Source organism: Pogonomyrmex barbatus, unplaced genomic scaffold (assembly GCF_055798465.1).
Source record: "Pogonomyrmex barbatus isolate J1 unplaced genomic scaffold, ASM5579846v1 scaffold11, whole genome shotgun sequence".
NCBI classification, from domain to species: domain Eukaryota; kingdom Metazoa; phylum Arthropoda; class Insecta; order Hymenoptera; family Formicidae; genus Pogonomyrmex; species Pogonomyrmex barbatus.
The window spans coordinates 1,547,109-1,569,349 of record NW_028297107.1 but is presented as its reverse complement, the minus strand read 5'-3'; the positions used below and the strand labels follow the sequence as shown (position 1 = coordinate 1,569,349).

Genomic DNA, 22,241 nt, shown 5'->3' with positions numbered 1-22,241 from the left:
ATTTTCTATAATTTTCTAGATGTTTTTCCTCAAAATTACTTTCTCTCTCCATTTTTTGAGCGATGACTCTGATATTACCAGAAAAAATTATTTTTTACAGAAGAATAACGATACGAGTTGTGAAAATAATAATCACAAAGATATTTTACTTATTCGTAAAAGAAATAAATAAATACTTGAAATTTTTTGATTCAAGCTTTAGTTACTTAATTATAATAATTTTTAAATAGTTTTATATAAAAGAAGATCGCGAAGTTTTTTATTCATTGTCGAGTTACATATTACAAAGTTTTCATGAAAGTGAAAAATATATTGGACAAGTGAAGTATTGTTTATAAGCTTTATATGTTACATGAATGTATATCACAAAAGATTTATTTATTTAAGTTATGCATTTATTCAAATTTTCTGAAATGCAATTTTTTTATTTTGGAAGAATTTTGTGTACTATTACGAAAAATAAATGATGATTTTACGATCAACTTACTATAATCGCCAGAAATAAGAACGCATAAAAAAATTTTAATATATATTTTTTCATTAAATTTAGATTGTAAGGTGTGTTATATTTATTTAACATTTAAAGTAACATAGTAATATTTTACTAACATATGCATTCAGTATCTGATTATAATTTTCGCAACTGTAATCAAATTTCAAGTTTGCGTTTTTTAAAACTTTGTCCTTAATAACTTGTTATGTTTGAATCATAGAAGCTGAAGAAATAATATTCATAAATATATTTATCTATATTTTTCTCTCTTTCTTCGAGTTGATAAGCACCAGTCTCTTAAAAACTGCTAACTGCATTATTCCTTTCATCTATTTGTAACATCATTACACCTCCGTTATCTTCTTCTGTATTTTTATTTTTTCCTGGAAATTGAATAATTTGATGAACTGCACGTAAATGCAACTCTAGTCCTGTTTGCTCATGAAATATGTTGACAGACCTACAACCAAGGCAACAATTTGCGTAAGGATTCTTGATATTAAAGTAAGGTGATAACTAAGAATATTTAATTTCATTTTTTCTTTTTTCTATATGATTAGTTTTCATGTGATCTTCTAATTTATTTAAAGGGAAGGATTTATAGTTAACTTACCACACATTTTGCATGTTGCAGTGAACTTTTTTTCTTTTGTGAAGCATCGCCGAATTAAATGAGTTTCAACATTTTCTAGAATGAATTATTATGTCATTTTAGTATATTACATTTTAGTTAGTTATTTTAGTGTATTACATTTTAGTTAGGTACATATGTTGCTTAATTATTTAACTTAACCTATTATCATTTTTCTTAATTTTAAAATCTTCAAAATCGAAGATCACTATTTGCATTAGTGATTGCTGTCATATTCTCTCAAACGTTATATTATTTTTCCATTAAATTTTGCTTTGCTTAACCGAACCTAAAACAGGATTCCCAATATTAATAAATCTAATAAATGAATGAAAAAAATAGGGCTTTGGGAATGACGCGGTAAACAATGTGCAATTTACTATATAATCTTTTCTTTATTTTTATTCTTATATATATGTTTACAATGATACAAACACTATTTCTAAAATTATTTATAAATAATGCTTTATATGCGTCTCAGCACCATACAAACCGATACAGCCGAATGCACAATCTTGAAACAAAATTCGTATTAATATCATCGTCATAGAAAACATTTCTTAGTTTTAATTTATCATCTATGCCATTTTCGCTTACCGTTGAAAAACTTTTTAAACTGAGAATAAAAATGTTATACGCATTAATAGTAACCATACGCATACATTTTAACATAACAAATAGCATCATCTTTTGCTTCCATATAGATATATTATGCCATTTTGTATAATATCTATAAGATATATATCAAAGTCTGCGTAAGTTCATAATAATGTCAAACAAAAGAATAAAAGAATATTTATAAATATTTCTATTAATTGATTTATATGGAACACAACCACGGTTGCCATCTATCTTTCCTTCTGAAGACTTTTGGAATCTGCTTTTTGAATCTCCCGGAAACAGAAATCTCTGAGTAATCATTTAAATTTTGAGTTTTTTATGAGAGAGAGAGAGAGAGAGAGAGAGAGAGAGAGAGAGAGAGAGAGAGAGAGAGAATATGTATATACATATACATACATATGTAGATTTTGTTTACTCTAGTTTTCAAAATCTCTGGCAAAAAGTTTATTTTTTGATAATTTTTTTTAAAGAAACATTACAATAATTATAATACTGATTTTAAATTAATTGATATAATGAATAAACAGATTTTCGGTAAACTAGAGTTCTAAAGATGGCAATCGTGAATACAACATACGTAACTAACATATTTATTTCATAATACTCACATTTGTTTGAACAGATGCGTATTCATATCAATTAATTGTTGACCCATATAGCTATACATAAATATGTAAGTTAATTGTCCAACGACATAAAATAAAGATCTAATAGATCGGTACAATGTTCCAGTAAATTTAATTATCTAAACCAGTGATATAATTATCTTTCAATTTAATTCTCAACGACCCTTTTACGATTTACTTCATTAAATTTATTCTGTGGTATACTATATTAATTCGAACATTCTATATGAAACTCACTCACTTGTACCATTGTGAGGCCTATCAGTATTACTGTATCTAAAAGCTCGACAAAGAGGCTCAAACCATAGCACGATTGAATAAGGTCGACAAACCTTGGATCGCAGGAAAATATTCGCACATTAATAATAGGATTGCGCTGTAATCTCGATAAGATAAATTGATATTTGCAATATCACATATTTACTCGATGTAAAACGTACCTAAAAGAAACGATTCATCGTTTTATATTTACGATTACAAAAAGCGCGTACAGCATTTAACTTATACGCTGAATGATAATCAAGAAGTTTTTGTAAATAAAAATTTATTATTTTATAATAAGTAAACAAAATTGAATTAAATTTTTTGAACAAAATATGTTATTTTATGTATATAGTATAAAAGAATATAAATTTGTATAATCTTGTAAAAATAAATATTATAAAAGACTAATAAACAACGCAATTACATAGTTTAATATTACATAGTTTAGTGATTTGTTCAGAAGTCTGCATGGACATTTTCATGAAAAGTATTTGATAGAATCTTCCAATAACAATTATTAAAACATATCAATGTGTAATATAAGTTTTATTTAATAATTTCAAATCATTAAGTAAAATCTTTTAATATTGTTCGAGGTTAAATTATTATTTTGGAAATATAAATCATTAAATTATATTGATCATTTAAACTGTTGTTCTTTTTTTAATATTTAGTCTAAGAAATTTAAATTTATTTTTCGTAATATGTTAATAAAAAAATTGATTGATTTTGCAGAGTTGTCTATTTTTGTAAAGTAGTTTATTTTGTTCAAATTGTACGTTATAAAGTAACTATTATTTAATTTCCATAATCTGCTTGATTATTATTCTACTCATACAAGAAAACAAATATTACTAATATTTACTGACTGTAAAACATTGTGATGATCTTCTATAAAGATAGCAATGCTTCCAAAATCTTTTCCCTGGTTGGGTCGATTCTTGGGCAATTGTCCATTGCTAAATGATTGCTTTGCACGATGCCTGTGTAAATTTTTGCAAAGCAGGTCAATAAATTTTCGATACGCAAATTTTTGAATGTTAAAATTGAAGACGCAAATATGAGTGCAAATATGAGTGCATGATCTCTATTCTATACAACGTAATTTTTAAATGCGACTGTAACATTTAAACGAAACAAGCTTTTTTTCGAGATGATACTAATAAGTTTAATCATTATCAGACATTTTTGATCATTTAATGAATAGAAAATCAATCACATAAACACGTATATACATAGATATTTTTCATGATTAAAATAGCGAAATCTAAATATGAGCTCGATATCGTAAATTATATGTACTAAATTATATGTATTAAATGTCAAGTATAACACATAAAATTCATGTTTTAAAAATGTACTGAAATATGCATGTATAGGTAATACCCCAGTATAATGAACATTCCGCTGACATGTTGCATATAAACGACGAACATTGTCCCATTCGCAAGAATTTCTCCCAATATTAATACAACATAAAAATACATTATAAGTCGGACAGTATAAAAATGTTTTTGCTGGTCCACGAACATTTCTACATGGAACGGAGGTTCGCGAGAACGTGACTCGTTCAATGGCAGAAATACATCGAGGATTTGTGGGAGAAATGTGCTAAGCATATGCATACATATACCTATGAACGAAATAACTGAAAAATAAATAGCTGATAAATAAATAGATTAAAATCAATCAAGTTATATGCTAATATTACACACACACACACACACACACACACACACACACACACACACACATGTTTTGTATATATATATATATGTATATATATATATATATATATATATATATATATATATATATATATGTACAAAGGCGCATGTCAAGTTTCACTTACACAAAAATAATTTTATTATTATTTGTGTGTTCATCGCAGTTGTTTGCATAATTTTAATCTCATCCTGAGATCTTGCACATTTCCAATCAATTTTTATTTGATCACATAAACTTCTTAACTGCAAAATCAAATATTTAATCCTTATAAAAGTTAATACAAAAATAAAATTACATAATTTTTTATAAGTTGCATATAATAGTATGTATTATATTTTATTCAGCTACACGAGAATTACTAATTTATGCATTATATTTCTTACTTTATTGTTAATTATTATGCGATTTATAAACTGTAATATTGCAACAATATTAGGAATTAGAATAGGTATACACTCAAGTATAAAATCTATTGTTAAATCCGTCATACAGATTTTAATTGCCTAGAAAAGATCTTCTGTTATTCGGAATTATTCTTCATTGAATTGTAAAAAATAAAAATAAATTTCTATTTTTCTATATCGCTTAGTAACTTGAATTAAACTTTAATGTGCATAAATAATTATAGGTACATTCGTGTCCTTATAAATAAAATATTTTTAGTAATCGTTTTCGAATCGTTATATGATAAAAAGTTCTAGAATATATAATAAATACATGGAGTTTTATAATGTTAGAGTAATGTGTATATATATATATATAAAAGTATACTAATTAGAAACAAAAATAAATTGGGCGAAAAAAATTTACTTTATCAGATTTAATAAAATACCTGACAAATTGCAACAAAAATCATTAACAAAATTGAGATTATTCGCTTAATCCAAGCATTTGTTGCGTTTTGGTAAGGCCATAATCCATATATAGATAACACCTGGCGATTTAATTTATAGTAACAATCCAAAGAGAACTCCATCTATTTCGAAGACTCTACGACGACTGAAGAAATATTTGAGATCTGAAAGAATACGCTGAATGGGTATTCACACATTTTGTATGCAATTACATAAATTGCATCGATCTAACTTCTCAAGTGTTATACCTTCTCAACCATTATACTCAAACTATGGGAAAGATACAGATGAACACAAAAAATTGATGAAGTATAATATGCTTCTTTCTCGAAAATGGTAAGACCAACAAGTTTTATATCGGGGAATAATTTTCTATAATTTTCTAGATGTTTTTCTTCAAAATTCCTTTCTCTCTCCATTTTTTGAGCGACGATTATGATGTTACCAGAAAAAATTATTTTTTATAGAAGAATAATGTGATACGAATTGTCTTGAAGATAATAATGACAAAGATATTCTACTTATTCGTAAAAGAAATAAATATATATTTGAAATTTTCTAATTCAAGCTTTAGTTACTTAATTATAATAATTCTTAAATAGTTTTTTTATAAAAGAAGGTCGCAAAGTTTTTTACTTATTATCGAGTAACATGTTACAGGGTTTTCATGAAAGTGAAAAATATATTGGACAAGTGAAGTATTGTTTATAGCTTTATATGATATCTGAATGTATATCACAAAAGATTTATTTATTTAAGTTATGCATTTATTCAAATTTTCTGAAATGCAATTTTTTTATTTTGGAAGAATTTTGTGTACTATTACGAAAAATAAATGATGATTTTACGATCAACTTACTATAATCGCCAGAAATAAGAACGCATAAAAAAATTTTAATATATATTTTTTCATTAAATTTAGATTGTAAGGTGTGTTATATTTATTTAACATTTAAAGTAACATAGTAATATTTTACTAACATATGCATTCAGTATCTGATTATAATTTTCGCAACTGTAATCAAATTTCAAGTTTGCGTTTTTTAAAACTTTGAACGTAATAACTTGTTATATTTGAATCATAGAAGCTGAAGAAATAATATTCATAAATATATTTATTTATATTTTTCTTTCTTTCTTCGAGTTGATAAGCACCAGTCTCTTAAAAACTGCTAACTGCATTATTCCTTTCATCTATTTGTAACATCATTACACGTCCGTTATCTTCTTCTGTATTTTTATTTTTTTCTGGAAATTGAATAATATGATAAACTAGACATAAATGCAACTCTAGTCCTGTTTGCCCATGAAATATGTTGACAGACCTACAACCAAGGCAACAATCTGCGTAATGATTCTTGATATTAAAGTAAGGTGATAACTAAGAATATTTAATTTCATTTTTTCTTTCTTCTATGATTAGTTTTCATGTGATCTAACTTTTTTAAAGGGAAGGATTTATAGTTAATTTACCACACATTTTGCATGATGCAGTGAACTTTTTTGAAGCATTGCCGAATTAAATGAGTTTCAACATTTTCTAGAATTAATTATTATGTCATTTTCGTATATTACTTTAGTATATTTTAGTTAGTTATTTTAGTGTATTATATTTTAGTTAGTTATGTTGTTTAAATATTTAACTTAATTTATTATCATTCTTCTTAATTTAAAATTTTTAAAATCAAAGATCACTATTTGCATTAGTGATTGCTCTCATATTCTCTCAAACATGATATTAATTTTTCATTAAATTTTGCTTTGGTTAACCGAACCTAAAACAGGATTCCCAATATTAATAAATCTAATAAATGAATGAAAAAAATAGGGCTTTGGGAATGACGCGGTAAACAATGTGCAATTTACTATGTAATCTTTTCTTTATTTTTATTCTTATATATATGTTTACAATGATACAAACACTATTTCTAAAATTATTTATAAATAATGCTTTATATTTGTCTCAGCACCATACAAACCGATATAGCCGATTGCACAATCTTGAAACAAAATTTGTATTAATATTATTGTCATAGAAAACATTTCTTAATTTTAATTTATCATTTATGCCATTTTCGCTTACCGTTGAAAAACTTTTTAAACTGAGAATAAAAATGTTATACGCATTAATAGTAACCATACGCATACATTTTAACATAACAAATAGCATCATCTTTTGCTTCCATATAGATATATTATGCCATTTTGTATAATATCTATAAGATATATATCAAAGTCTGCGTAAGTTCATAATAATGTCAAACAAAAAAATAAAAGAATATTTATAACTAATTCTATTAATTGATTTATATGGAACACAACCATGGTTGCCATCTATCTTTTCTTCTGAAGACTTTTTGAATCTGCTTTTTGAATCTCCCGGAAACAGAAATCTCTGACTAATCATTTAAATTTTGAGTTTTTTATGAGAGAGAGAGAGAGAGAGAGAGAGAGAGAGAGGGAGAGAAAGAGAGAGAATATGTATATACATATACATACATATGTAGATTTTGTTTACTCTAGTTTTCAAAATCTCTGGCAAAAAGTTTATTTTTTGATAATTGTTTTTTAAAGGAACATTACAATAATTAATACTGATTTTAAATTGATTGATATAATGAATAAACAGATTTTCGGTAAACTAGAGTTCTAAAGATGGCAATCGTGAATACAACATACGTAACTAACATATTTATTTCATAATACTCACATTTGTTGGAACAGATGCGTATTCATATCAATTAATTGTTGACCCATATAGCTATACATAAATATGTAAGTTAATTGTCCAACGACATAAAATAAACATCTAATAGATCGGTACAATGTTCCAGTAAACTTAATTATCTAAACCAGTAATATAATTACCTTTCAATTAATTCTCAACGACTCTTTTATGATTTATTTCATTAAATTTATTCTGTGGTATACTATATTAATTCGAACATTCTATATGAAACTCACTCACTTGTACCATTGTGAAGCCTATCAGTATTACTGTATCTAAAAATTCGAGAAAGAGGCTCAAACCATAGCACGACTGAATAAGGTCGACAAACCTTGGATCGCAGGAAAATGTTCGCACATTAATAATAGGATTGTAATCTCGATAAGATAAATTGATATTTGCAATATCACATATTTACCCGATGTAAAACGTACATAAAAGAAACGATTCATTATTTTATATTTACGATTATAAAAAGCGCATGCAGCATTTAACTTATACGCTGAATGATAATCAAGAAGTTTTGTAAATAAAAATTTATTATTTTATAATAAGTAAACAAAATTGAATTAAATTTTGCGAACAAGATACGTTATTTTATGTATATAGTATAAAAGAATATGAATTTTGTATATTCTTATAAAAATAAACATTATAAAAGACTAATAAACAACGCAATTACATAGTTTAGTAATTTGTTCAGAAGTCTGCATGGACATTTTCATGAAAATCTGATAGAAACTTCTGTAATAACAATTATTAAAACAAATCAATGTGTAATATAAGTTTTATTTACTAATTTTAAATTATTAAGTAAAATCTTTTAATATTGTTCGAGGTTAAATTATTATTTTGGAAATATAAATCATTAAATTATATTGATCAATTAAACTGTTATTCTTATTTTAATATTTAGTCTAAGAAATTTAAATTTTTTTTGCATAACATGTTAATAAAAGTTTGATTGATTTTGCAGAGTTGTCTATTTTTGCAGAGTAATTTATTTTGTTCAAATTGTATGTTATAAAGTAACTATTATTTAATTTCCATAACTGCTTGATTATTATTCTACACATACAAGAAAACAAATATTACTAATATTTACTGACTGTAAAACATTGTGATGATCTTCTATAAAAATAGCAATGCTTCTAAAATTTTTTCCATGGTTGGGTCGATTCTTGGGCAATTGTCCATTGCTAAATGATTGCTTTGCACGATGCCTGTGTAAATTTTTGCAAAGCAGGTGAATAAATTTTCGATATGCAAATTTTTTAATGTTGGAATTGAAGATGCAAATATGAGTGCATGATCTTTAGTTTATAAAACGTAATTTTTAAACGCGACTGTAACATTTAAACGAAACAAGCTTTTTTTCGAGATGACACTGATAAGTTTAATCATTATCAGACATTTTTGGTCATTTAATAAATAGAAAATCAATCACATAAATACGTATATACATAGATATTTTTCATGATTAAAATAGCGAAATCTATATATGAGCGCGATATCGTAAACTATATGTACATTAAATGTCAAGTATAACACATAAAATTCATGTTCTAAAAATGTATTAAAATATGCATGTATAGGTAGTACCCCAGTATAATGAACATTCCGCTGACATGTTGCATATAAACGACGAACATTGTCCCATTGGCAAGAATTTCTCCCGATATTAATACAACATAAAAATACATTATAAGTCGGACGGTATAAAAATGTTTTTGCTGGTCCACGAACATTTCTATATGGAACGGAGGTTCGCGAGAACGTGACTCGTTCAATGGCAGAAATACATCGAGAATTTGTGGGAGAAATGTGCTAAGCATATGCATGCATATACCTATGAACGAAATAACTGAAAAATAAATAGCTGATAAATAAATAGATTAAAATCAATCAAGTTATATGCTCAAGTTATATAATATTACACACACACACACACACACACACACACACACACACACACACACACACACCCACCCACACACACACCCACACACCCACACACACACACACACCCCCACACACACACCCACCCACACACACCCACACACACACACACACACACACACACACACACGCGCGCGCGCCTGTGTACATATATATATATATATATATATATATATATATATATATATGCACACAGGCGCATGTCGAGTTTCACTTACACAAAAATAATTTTATTATTATTTGTGTGTTCATCGCAGTTGTTTGCATAATTTTAATCTCATCCTGAGATCTTGCACATTTCCAATCAATTTTTATTTGATCACATAAACTTCTTAGCTGCAAATCAAATACTCAACCCTTATAAAAGTTAATACAGAAATAAAATTACATAATTTTTTATAAGTTGCATATAATATTATGTATTATATTTTATTAAGCTACACGAGAATTACTAATTTATGCATTATATTTCTTACTTTATTGTTAATTATTATGCGATTTATAAACTGTAATATTGCAATAAGATTAGGAATTAGAATAGGTATACACTCAAGTATAAAATCTATTGTTAAATCCGTCATACAGATTTTAATTGCCTAGAAAAGATCTTCTGTTATTCGGAGTTATTCTTCATTGAATTGTAAAAAATAAAAGTAAATTTCTATTTTTCTATTTCGCTTAGTAACTTGAATTAAACTTTAATGTGCATAAATAATTATACATTCGTGTCCTAATAAATAAAATCTTTTTAATAATCGTTTTCGAATTGTTATATGACATAAAAAGCTCTAGAATATATAATAAATACATGGAGTTTTATAATGTTAGAGTAATATATATATATATATATAAAAGTATACTAATTAAAAAGAAAAATAAATTGGGCGAAAAAATTTACTTTATCAGATTTAGTAAAATACCTGACAAATTGCAGCAAAAATCATTAACAAAATTGAGATTATTCGCTTAATCCAAGCATTTGTTGCGTTTTGGTAAGGCCATAATCCATATATAGATAACATCTGGCGATTTAGTCTATAGTAACAATCCAAAGAGAACTCCATTTATTTCGAAGACTCTACGACGACTGAAGAAATATTTGAGATCTGAAAGAATACGCTGAATGGGTATTCACACATTTTGTATGCAATTACATAAATTGTAACGATTTGACTTCTTAAGTGTTATACCTTCTCAACTATTATACTCAAACTATGGGAAAGATACAGATGAACACAAAAAATTGATGAAGTGTAATATGCTTTTTTCTCGAAAATGGTAAGACCAACAAGTTTTAATTCGGGGAATAATTTTCTATTATTTTCTAGATGTTTTTCCTCAAAATTCCTTTCTCTCTCCATTTTTTGAACGACGATTATGATGTTACCAGAAAAAATTATTTTTTATAGAAGAATAATGTGAATTGTCTTGAAAATAATAATGACAAAGATATTTTACTTATTCGTAAAAGAAATAAATATATACTTGAAATTTTCTGATTCAAGCTTTAGTTACTTAATTATAATAATTCTTAAATAGTTTTTTTATAAAAGAAGGTCGCGAAGTTTTTTACTTATTATCGAGTAACATGTTACAGAGTTTTTATGAAAGTGAAAAATATGGATTGGACAAGTGAAGGATTGTTTATAAGCTTTACATGATATCTGACTGTATATCACAAAAGATTTATTTATTTAAGTTATGCATTTATTCAAATTTTCTGAAATGCAATTTTTTTATCTTGGAAGAATTTTGTGTACTATTACGAAAAATAAGTGATAATTTTATATTCAATTTACTATAATCGCCAGAAATACGAACGCATAAAAAAATGTTAATATGTATATATATATATATATATATATATATATATATATATATAATGTATATATATATATTTTCGATAAAGTATGAAAATGCAGAAATGTTATGATTTTATGTAAAGAGAAAAGAATTAACTTTTACATATTGGCAGTTATTTTTATATCAATTTAGGATCGATTTAGGGAGTAAAGCGATGCTCGAGTCTCACAACAAATATACGATAATTTCATATATATTGACTACATATAACATAATTTTCACAAATTGTTTATATACAACGTTTCATACATGTCTCAACAACATACCAACCGACACAGCCGATTGCACAATCTTGAAACAAGACACATTTGCATTAACATTATCGGCGAGAAAAAAATTTTATGATTTTAATTTATTATCAGTGTCATCGTCACTTACCGTCGAAAAACTTTCTAAGCTAAAAATATAGATGTTATATGCATTAATGCTGAGCGTACGCATACATTTTAACATAACAAATAACATTAACTTTTGCTTCCACACAGATATATTGTACCACTTTATATAATATCTGAAACAGAGTTTTGCGTCGACATATATCAAGATCCGCATGACTTTTCAATGAGAGCAGATAGCAAAAGTGAAAGGAATACTTGCATCTTAATAAAATATCGCTTGTTAAAATACGGGTATGCACATATTAATCGATTTACGTGCGTTTTACGATACTCACATCTTCATGAATAATTGCGTACTCGTGTCAATTAATTGCTGACCCATATAGCTATACATAAACATGTACATTAATTGTCCAGCGATATAAAGTACAGATCTAAATGACCGGTCCGACAGTCCGGTGAACTTAATTATCTAAACAACAGTGACTACCCTGATTGTCTTTTAATTTATTTTTTCTCATCACAACGCGATTTTACCGCGATTTTGCTCGACAGTACTCATTATTTCTAGTAATTAATGTAAGACACTCACTTGTACCAATGTAGCGCCTATCAGGATCATTAAACTTAAAAATTCGAGAAAGAGGCTCAAGCCATAACACGACTGAATAATGTCCACAAATCTTGGATTGCATAAAAAAAGATATTCAAAAATTATTAATACGATTAATACGATTTAATCTCGATAAGATTGATACTTGCGGTGTTACATATTTACTTGGTGTAAAAACGTACCTAAAAGAATGATTGAATAAAATAATTTATTATGCCGAAAATGTGCGTACCAATGTATATAAAATATTTGTTTTCTATATGGGATGACAAGCAAGAAAGTTTGTTGAAACTAAACAATTATTATTTTGATGAGTTAAATATCATGAGAATGGAATAAGTTAAATATTGCTTTATTTATTCACTTATTTTTATTAATATATAGTACAAAAGAAATATATATTTATAAACTTGTAGAAATAAATATTTTAAAAAATGATCAATAATGCATTGGTTGTAAATTAATGAGATTTTTAAAAATCTGCAGAAGTAAATATTTCCACGAGTAAAGAACTTAGAATTTTTTATAAAAGCACATTTATTAATGTTATAAATTTTATTTGATAATTTTTAAAAATATCTCGAATATTAAGTAAATTTAAATTATTATTTTGAAATATAGATCACTGAATTAAGATTAATTAATTAAATTGTTAGATTTTATATTTATTCTTACAATTTCAAATATGTATATTTATTATGTAGAATAAAAACGATGAGTTGTTAATAAAAATTCGAGTTTCTTCAACAGATTTTCAATTCATTTTTCTTCATACGTTACAAAATGACCAATGTCGTTTAATTTCAGTAACTTCTCGATTGTCATACTTAAATGTATATATCATATGTCATACTGATGATTACTGACTCTAAAATGTTGCGATGATCTTCAATAAAGACAACAATTCTTCCATAATCTTCTTCACGGATAGATCGATTTTTTAATAGATGTTTATCGCCATTGAATGATTGCTCTGCACGATGTCTATATAATTTGCGCAAAGCAAAATATTTTGAATTTGAATTAAGAATTTAGTACAAAAACAAGTACATAAATTTATATTTTGAAATCCATTTTAAATATAATGATAACATTTAAATCGTGCATCGGGACATTTTTTTTTAATGCGACGTTAATTAGAATCCTTGCTATGCGATAGGAGAAAAAGAAATAAGAAAACAAATTGCAAATTTTTCTAAAAAGCTAATAGCATATAAGAATTTGACAGTAGAGTCTAAGTAGAGTCAAAAATCATTTTACTCACATATAGGGATCGGATGATAAAACTGATATTTTTATAAAAAATATAACTTTTCAAAAATTTTAAATAAATATATAAATTTTTCAACTTTTATAGATTACAAAAGCAAAGCTATAGTTAAATTTGAAGAAATAGATCATCATCATTTTCATGTTATTATAAAAATTAAGAAAAATGATTGAACCAATGAATCATCTTATTCTTCTTTCCCCTTCAAATATTTAACAATTGAAAAAAATTCTATAAGCATGCACTCATATAAATATTTCTCATGATAAAATAGTACCTGATAAAAGTACTTGATATTATAAATAATTAAACTATAAATTAAATGTGTTAAATAAAAAAATATAAAATACACATTGTGTGCAAAATGCGATAAAGTATATGTATAGAGGCAGTACCCTAATATGGTGAACATTCCGTTGGCATGCTGCATGTAAGCAACAAATACACTTCCATTGGCAAGGACTACTCCTAAAATGAACAAGAGAGCGATGTACATTAACGATCGAATAACGTAAAAATATTTTTCTTCGTTAAGAAACCATTCCGCATGGAATGGATGCTCGCGAGAACGTGATTCGTTGAGCGGTAGAAATACATCTAGAATTTGCGGGATTAGTGTACTAAACATGTACGTAGTTGCGCCTAGAAACAGGTAAACTGGAAGATGAAAAATTAATTAATGAAAAATCAATAAATCAAAAAATATATCCGCTATATATATTTATCATATAAAAAAGAACCTTGAAATGATTGAACTTTGAAATCTCAATATGAAACCTCTGACGAGATACAAATATTAATAAAGGACGTTGTAATAAAATATTAGAAATTTTAATAAAATAGATTCAGATGTAAAACAATAGACGTCCCCAATTTGCAATAATAAGATCGAAATTTTACTTACGTAAAACCAATTTCGTTGTTATTCTTGCGCTCTCTGCGGTTGTTTGCAAAATTTCAATCTCATTTTGAGATCTCGCGCATGCCCAATGGATTTTCATTTGATTGAATAAACTTTTTAGCTGCAAATTAAGTGTTCATTCGTTTTGCGAAATAGTAGCGAAGACGCAATTATAATCTTTCTTTCGCGATATTATATAAAGATCAATTGTACAGAAACTATATTTGAATACAGAAACTATATTGATACATCACATCTCTTACTTTGTCATTGATTATTATACGATTTACGACTTGAACTATCGCACCAATATTAGGTATGATAATAGGTAGACAATCAAGTATAAAATCTGTTGTTAATTTTGAATGACAAATCCTAAATATCTAAAAAGACATATCTTTGATTACTTAAAATTTTTTTTGCTTTACAATTATTATAGAAAATAAAAATTTGTTTCTGTTTTGTATACTAATTTAATTAAATATTATGAAATACATATATTTATACTTAATTAATATATATTATATTATATACGTATATTTTTTTCTAAACAAATAAATTTTAATTTAATAATTATACTTAAAACGTAAAAAGTCCTATATTATAATATTAATGAATACAAGAAAGTCACTGATACTATCAATAAAAGTCACTAATACTAGATGCCAGTTTACGTTATATCCCGATTTTATATTTAAAATCACATTATAAGAAAAATAAAGAAGAGAAAAGAATAAAAATGAAATAAAATAATTTCAAGAAGTTATTATAGATCATTTTATAGTTTGTAGTTTCTTGAAGTTATTTTATATATATTTTTACTCACTATTAGTTAAATTGTGTAATTTATAAGAGAAAACAAGAATTTAATTTTCATATTTAAAAAACCTGATTTTATGTAGAAACAAATCATAAATATATGAATTAAGGGTTTTTATTTATCTAGTCATCTAAACAGATCATGGATTTATAATATTAATAAAGTATTATTTTTAATTTTCGAAAAATAGGATAATAATAATAATGTCTCTTTAGAAGACCTATATCACTACTGGCGACTTTTCTCTATATATAACATTATAATATAATATATTATAATAATGTACACGAAAAAATTAGAAACCAAAAAATTTGCTTTTTATCATATTTATCAGTATACCTGGCCGAATGTAGCCCAAGACATAAACAAAATTGCAAACGTTCGCGTAATCCAAGCGGTTGTCGTATTTTGATAAGGCCATAGTCCATATATGGACAATACCTGACGGTTCAATTTATAATATTGATCCAGAACGAGCTCCATTTATATATTCTGGGAATTAGATGACGACTGAGAAAATGTTTGAGACTTGATGGAATATAAAACATGTCTCAATCATCTTTCTTCTATTATCTGACACAAGAAAATTCTATTACTTCCCTCAGCGAAAAAAAGCTGCAAATTATCCTTTTATTTTGTACATGTATTAGTACTTTTCGTTGAAAGCAATTATATTAAATTATATCAATCTATATCGTCAAATGTCTTATTTCCTCAAACGTTGTAAATTCAAATCATGGGAAAAGCACAGATGAGCGTAAAAAATTGATGAAGTGCAATCTTCTTCTTTCTTTGGTAATAATAATATAATAAATTATTGTTCCAAAGTATCTTTTTGCAATTTTACAGACACTTTTCTTTTGGTCAAAATTCTTTTGTCTCTCTTTATTTTTCAAACAACGTCACGAAAATTATTTTTTCACAGAAAATGTGTGATGCAAGTTGTATTGTGAAAACAGCGATATTTTATTTATTTAGTTAATTATACTTTATTTATTTAAGAAAGAAACTTGAAATGCAAAATCTAATTGTTTTATTATAATTATTTTAAAATAAATTTATAATTATATTTACAAACACAAATAAGATAAACAAGAAAAATATTTTTGTATTTAATGTGATCATTAACAAATGTAAACAGAATAGGGCACAATTTGTAAACAATTAATTTCAGATAATATTATTATATTCAAGGTACAATTTATATTAACAGCTTTTTTATTAATTTTATTATTTTTAATACATTTTTCTTAAAATAATGTAATAACCAATTTTACAAATTGTAAGTATTTTTATGTAATGTCGAACTATAAAGAAATCTGAATTATATTATTAATATATAAAACAGAAAATACATTAACTAAATTTTCAGATTATACAATTATATGTGAATTTTTGTAATCAGACAATAATTAAATCAAATATCTTATTATGTGGATATTAATAGCCATAAACATATATATATATATATATATATATATATATATATATATGGAACATAAAAAAGCGAATATAAATATAAAACACAGTAATATAAAGAAACATTATTAAAAATGTAAAGGATTAAAATATAAATGTAGAAAATTGGAAATACATGTAAGTAACGATTTAAGTATGAGGTTAACGTAAGTAAAAAATGAATGTTTCATAATGTTTCATAAATTTTTCTATTATTTTTTGTTATAAAATCTGTGCATTATGCTTTATATTAGTATTGAAATTATTTTATTTTTAAAGGATGATGTTTTACGAAAAAATTTGTTATGCTGTGATATTTTTCCTATTAGATATAGCATTTTTATGAGATATCTATATTTTGAGATTTCTATATTTTTAATATCAAAAGATATATGAATTATCACATTGTTTATGATCGATAGCGTAGTGACATGTCTCGAAAATGACTGATATGCCACGCGTTTTTTCGCATTTAAATTTCACTTTTTCATTCCTGTCATGTGACATAATTTTAACTAGCATCATTAAATTTTTTTGTCTCAAAAACTAAAAAAAAAATAATCTCTTTATTTTACTTTCACCAATCACAGGAAAACTAAACTTTTTCACAACACCCTCTATTTTCTAAGGGCAACTGTATTTTATTTTTTTATTTTTAATTATAAAATAACAACTTTTCTCTTGACTTTTGAGTAAATTTTTTGTTATCACATAAAGTATTATTTCCTCCCCCGTTGTGACCATATAAGTAATTTCTGGAATTTCCGTTTTAAGCTTTAATAATGTATGATACGTAAGGAAAATTTTTGAAAAAGAAAGAAAAAAAAAGAGGGAAAAAAATTACGATTTACGAAATCTAATATTTCTTTTCGTTTAAAATCGGAGACGAGGAAATATTTCTAAGCTCGAAAATATATCTAAAATTATGCGCAAAATTCGTTAACGTAAAAAATTGCTGCTTACTGTGTCAATAGAATTGATAGAAACCCTCCCCGAAAAAAAAAAAAAAAAAATCTTGGTGTGCCCATGCTTGGTGTATTGGATAAGGATGTGCCGCGACAATATCGACGTGGACTCTTTTATCATCAAGTGTGTCGCGGTACGCGAAGCAAGGTAACAGCTGATTCGTTTCTTCTGTTCCTAACCTCATGCGTTTGAGTCGCCCCATTGAATTTCCCCTTTTAGATTGGTGATACTCGTGTGTGTCAACGAGAATTGGTGATCGCGAATTTCGACGAGCGTGACTGATTCGTGCCTATTTGGACTAAGCTGATTCGACGACGATGAAAGTCGCTACGCGATGGAAGACAGCTGAGGATCTCAATCGTCTGCGTGGGACCAGCGCTTGTAAGATCGAATCGCATTTTGTTTTGTAGAGACACGTAGAATATACGATATACGCAGATATATTCGTTCGATCGGATTTCATTTCAGGGACGAAGATTAAATTTTTCTGGCGCAAGGGATGGACAGAGATCCCAGTAATAATGGGATCTATGTTTTACCTTTTTGGAGGGACCGCTTTGGCTATTTACGCGGGATATTCTTGCTTGACGCAAGATCTAACTCCGAAATATCATAAACGGATAACAAGTAAGTAATTGAAAATATTCTCGAATTGACTATTTAGGCTTTACGATTGTTATGCAATCATGCTTGTCCGTCGATAAAGTAGATTCTCAGTAGCTGAGATAAAGCGTCTCTTGATTGATGCTAATTTCGCCAATACTTTAGTTTTCAGACCGGACGATCCGGAAGTTCTGAAGATTCGTCACACTTCGAAATTTGATTACTAAATTTTCATTTAACATATTTCACTAGCACACTATGAAGGTACGCAGTTGGTTATGATCTAACCTTCCATTGTAGTTTTATGATTCCAATAAATATAAATATAAATTATTGATTATAGTTCTTTTTCCCTTTATGGAATTAGCTCTATTTTCAATAAATCGATTGTTTCATAAAATCCAATTTATACAACGCAAAGAACCATTTACAGTATTTTACAAATAATTAAACTATTTACAAATAATTTCCCGATGATGTGATTCAATTTTGTGTAACGTTCTCTAAAGTATTTACCATCGTTTGTATTGCAGATGTATTGAACTTACAATCACGATGACAAATTCTGTAGAATCATAATCATAAATTTTCACGTAACGGTACAGTAAAGGCGAAGCGATCGACGCTCGATAGCGGTTTGAGATATGACGAGCGTACGTTCCTTTTATATTCTCGGCATGTTATCGGGACATCATTCAATTTCTTGATCTTTAGAAATCTTTAAAGCGCATACGTATACGCGCCCACAACTCGCGAAGAATTTCTATACCGATAAGTTATACGATGCAAGTTGATGATTATTTAGTTATAAATTCGCGGAAATTAATTTCCGATTTCTTTCATTTCATGCAAAAATCTCACGGAAATATCTAAAGAACGTCCTCATTCGCACGTTCTTTGAAAGTCTCCCGAGTGTCTTTTGAATTGTTTCGCTTTGTTGTACCGTAGTGATTTTATTTTTGGAGCTCCGTGAAGGAAGTCCCCCTTTTTCTAGTGCGCCAAGTCATTCGACTTATGCTTTTTCTTATCCCTCGATATCCTATTCCCATTTTTCGGCATTAAATTTCCTGCTCAGCGTTCCACGATGGAGCCCTTTGCGTGCCGCGTTGGAAGATTACAACGCAGGACGACTTCTCGCCTCGTATCATATAATTCCGACTTATGGTTATTTCCCTTAATGTTCTTCGTTTATAGTATACCGCAAACTGTTTGCCCACATATCGCCATTCTCGTGAGTGGCGGTGTTTTCTTTTTTCGCTTAAAGATACTTTTATCTCTCAATCTCATTTCAAATCGATATCTCTAATTTAAAGTCGATATTCGAAGAATCCAACAATTATATGAAAAAGATATTAATTTTTAATATGTGAAAAGATCTTTTTTAATAAATTTATTAATATTATAAAATTCAAATCTAATCATGAAATCGAGAGTATTAAAGCAATTTATGTATTTAACAACTGTTGAATCGATTTCGAATAATCATCGTGCCTTCGTGAAGAACTTATTTCAGAAACTTTATTTCAAGGGTTTCGATCACTTCTACGCGACTTCTGAAACTTTGGAAAAAAAAAAAAAAAAAAAAAGAACGATATCAAACGAACCTTCGTGATCGTGATTTTGGCGAAACGCAACGGTAAGCGCGAAATCGCGCCCCGATTAAGAATCCCCGCCGTTGGGGGGAACCCGAATTTCATCGATGACTTATAGCGCGCGGGAAAGGGAGGGAATAGACCTCCTGCGATATTCCTGCGGGTTAGGGCGCAGGATCGTAGGATCGCGCAGTGTGTGCTGATGGTGCTACCCTGTATTGCGTGTGTACGCTATTACAACCCGGCGAGGACGACGGCGTAGCGTAGGATCGTACGCGTCGCGGGGGCGCGACGAGGAGCGAACGAACGCGCGCATGAAAAGGGGGCGAGAGAGATGCCAGAAAAGAGGAGGGATGCTCGGTGATGGAGCAGGAGGAGGAGGAGGAGGAGGAGAGAGGATGAGAGAGAAGGCCGACCGAGAGGGTGAGAGCAGCAGGGGGAGACGGAGCACACGGTACGGAGCAACCCCCGTTGCCTCGCCAGTGGTTCAGTCAGCGTTTCGCACCGGCGTCGCTTCGCTTTGCTTCGCTCTTTGCCCAAAATTCTCTTCGGGTACGTCCTCGCGTGCACATCGTCGCGTGCCCCCCCCGGTCACCTCGTGAGATCAATGAGCCCGCGACATATCGGCAGCCACGTCCGGGTCTCGTTCAAGTAAATCGCGGCAGTAAAGCCACTGTGATAGCGCGGCAGAGAGCCGCCGGGAGAAAGAGCTAGTACAACGATAGTCAAACGTGATAGTCGAAGCTGCCACTTGTCGCTGCAGTTAGATATAGAAAAAGCAAGAGAGATAGAGAGCGAGAGAGTAAGAGAGAGAGAGAGAGAGAGAGAGAGAGAGAGGGAGAGAAGGAAAGAGAGCGAAAGAAAGGGAGAGTGCGTCGCGAGAAGTGCCAGAGCGTGGACGAAATCGAAAGAAGGAATTGAGGACCTGTACGGGTCCTTAACGTTCAGGACGGTGCATGTCTCGGACCCCGTTTCTCAGCTTTTCCTCCGGCAACGCTTTGTCTACGTTCCTGAGGTAAGTTGGGATCATAAGAAAATGCCGAGATCTATGCTTAGTTGTATCACTTTATGATGTAAGATTATTTTGTTCTTCATGAAAAAAAAAAAAAAAATCTTTCAGACTCCAGTGACTTGACGCTTACGAAAGTAAGTTTCACTTTAATTTTTATTTTCGCACGGTTATCGATCATTTTCTTTTAATGATCTAAACTTACTCCTTATATAAATCGAAATAATTCTTTTTATCTCTCCTTCTTTTTTTATACGATAATATTCGAGGTAAGGTAATATCTTTTTATGTAAAAACTTTTTAAGATGGAGAAAAGGCACACGCTTTAGAGAAAAGAGAGGAAAAAATGTAGGAAATTTAAAAAACCATCTGTCAGTGCAAACGTAATGTCATATTAGATCACGATTAATCTCAATTATTAGTGACCGTGATTGAGCATGCTCATAAACGTGTTAAAACGTTCCACTTTAACGTTCGCTCGAATGTCATATATCCGTTCAGTGATATATTGGCGATGAGAGACGTCTTGAAGAGGAAAAGCCCTCAGTTCGTGATTTGATCTCCTATTTGCTCAATGTCCTGTCAGTCCGTCTGGCTATCCTTTCAAGCTTTCCTGTGCTGTCGGCCTTTTATATGAAGTCTTTGAACCTCGTTGCCCCTAAAGAAGAAATTTTTCGGGCGTCACATTGTTGAAACTGCAAGACTCTCAAACTTTGTTAGTTCTAAGTAAACAGATTTTTCCGAAAGTTTCCAATTATTAATTATCGCGAATGATTTATAAAAAAAAATTATATTTTCAATAAACGAGACATGTACAGCCGATATTTCACGTATTAAATCATTACCTATTATAAATTGAAACATTTATTTCTGATTGTATAAATGTATTATATTTCTCTTTATC

The 22,241-nt window shown here is 28.4% G+C and overlaps 4 protein-coding genes across 5 annotated transcripts; 1 reads left to right on the top strand and 3 right to left on the bottom strand.

Annotated features, from left to right (window-relative positions):
- Positions 1 to 725: 725 nt before the first annotated feature.
- On the bottom strand, positions 726 to 5,339 carry LOC148937697 (uncharacterized). Its single transcript, XM_089070968.1, has 9 exons — positions 5,196 to 5,339; positions 4,747 to 4,866; positions 4,488 to 4,605; positions 4,022 to 4,283; positions 3,505 to 3,618; positions 2,613 to 2,703; positions 2,354 to 2,490; positions 1,722 to 1,854; positions 726 to 1,638 (listed from the first exon to the last, which is right to left on the bottom strand). The coding sequence occupies exons 1-9, from the start codon at positions 5,337 to 5,339 to the stop codon at positions 1,591 to 1,593; spliced, it is 1,167 nt and encodes a 388-aa protein (XP_088927094.1). The 3' UTR covers positions 726 to 1,590.
- A 1,113-nt stretch (positions 5,340 to 6,452) lies between these two features.
- LOC148937696 (uncharacterized) lies at positions 6,453 to 10,968 on the bottom strand. The gene is made up of 9 exons (XM_089070982.1): positions 10,825 to 10,968; positions 10,381 to 10,500; positions 10,123 to 10,240; positions 9,548 to 9,809; positions 9,055 to 9,168; positions 8,186 to 8,276; positions 7,928 to 8,064; positions 7,301 to 7,433; positions 6,453 to 7,217 (listed from the first exon to the last, which is right to left on the bottom strand). Exons 1-9 carry the CDS (start codon positions 10,966 to 10,968, stop codon positions 7,170 to 7,172), a joined length of 1,167 nt encoding a protein of 388 aa, XP_088927108.1. The 3' UTR covers positions 6,453 to 7,169.
- Positions 10,969 to 11,944: 976 nt separating this feature from the next.
- Positions 11,945 to 17,167, bottom strand: LOC112552603 (uncharacterized). The gene is made up of 8 exons (XM_025218205.2): positions 16,049 to 17,167; positions 15,153 to 15,272; positions 14,893 to 15,010; positions 14,384 to 14,645; positions 13,586 to 13,702; positions 12,698 to 12,788; positions 12,441 to 12,577; positions 11,945 to 12,278 (listed from the first exon to the last, which is right to left on the bottom strand). The coding sequence occupies exons 1-8, from the start codon at positions 16,190 to 16,192 to the stop codon at positions 12,107 to 12,109; spliced, it is 1,161 nt and encodes a 386-aa protein (XP_025073990.2). The 5' UTR covers positions 16,193 to 17,167; the 3' UTR covers positions 11,945 to 12,106.
- A 972-nt stretch (positions 17,168 to 18,139) lies between these two features.
- LOC105426865 (uncharacterized) lies at positions 18,140 to 19,069 on the top strand. Of its 2 annotated transcripts, XM_011638266.2 has the most exons (4): positions 18,140 to 18,280; positions 18,353 to 18,514; positions 18,602 to 18,760; positions 18,902 to 19,069. In XM_011638266.2, the coding sequence occupies exons 2-4, from the start codon at positions 18,451 to 18,453 to the stop codon at positions 18,961 to 18,963; spliced, it is 285 nt and encodes a 94-aa protein (XP_011636568.2). In that variant the 5' UTR covers positions 18,140 to 18,280; positions 18,353 to 18,450; the 3' UTR covers positions 18,964 to 19,069. The 2 variants fall into 2 exon arrangements, with proteins under 2 accessions (XP_011636568.2, XP_011636567.2); XM_011638265.3 differs by lacking the exon at positions 18,140 to 18,280 and having other exon boundaries at positions 18,287 to 18,514.
- Positions 19,070 to 22,241: the final 3,172 nt, after the last annotated feature.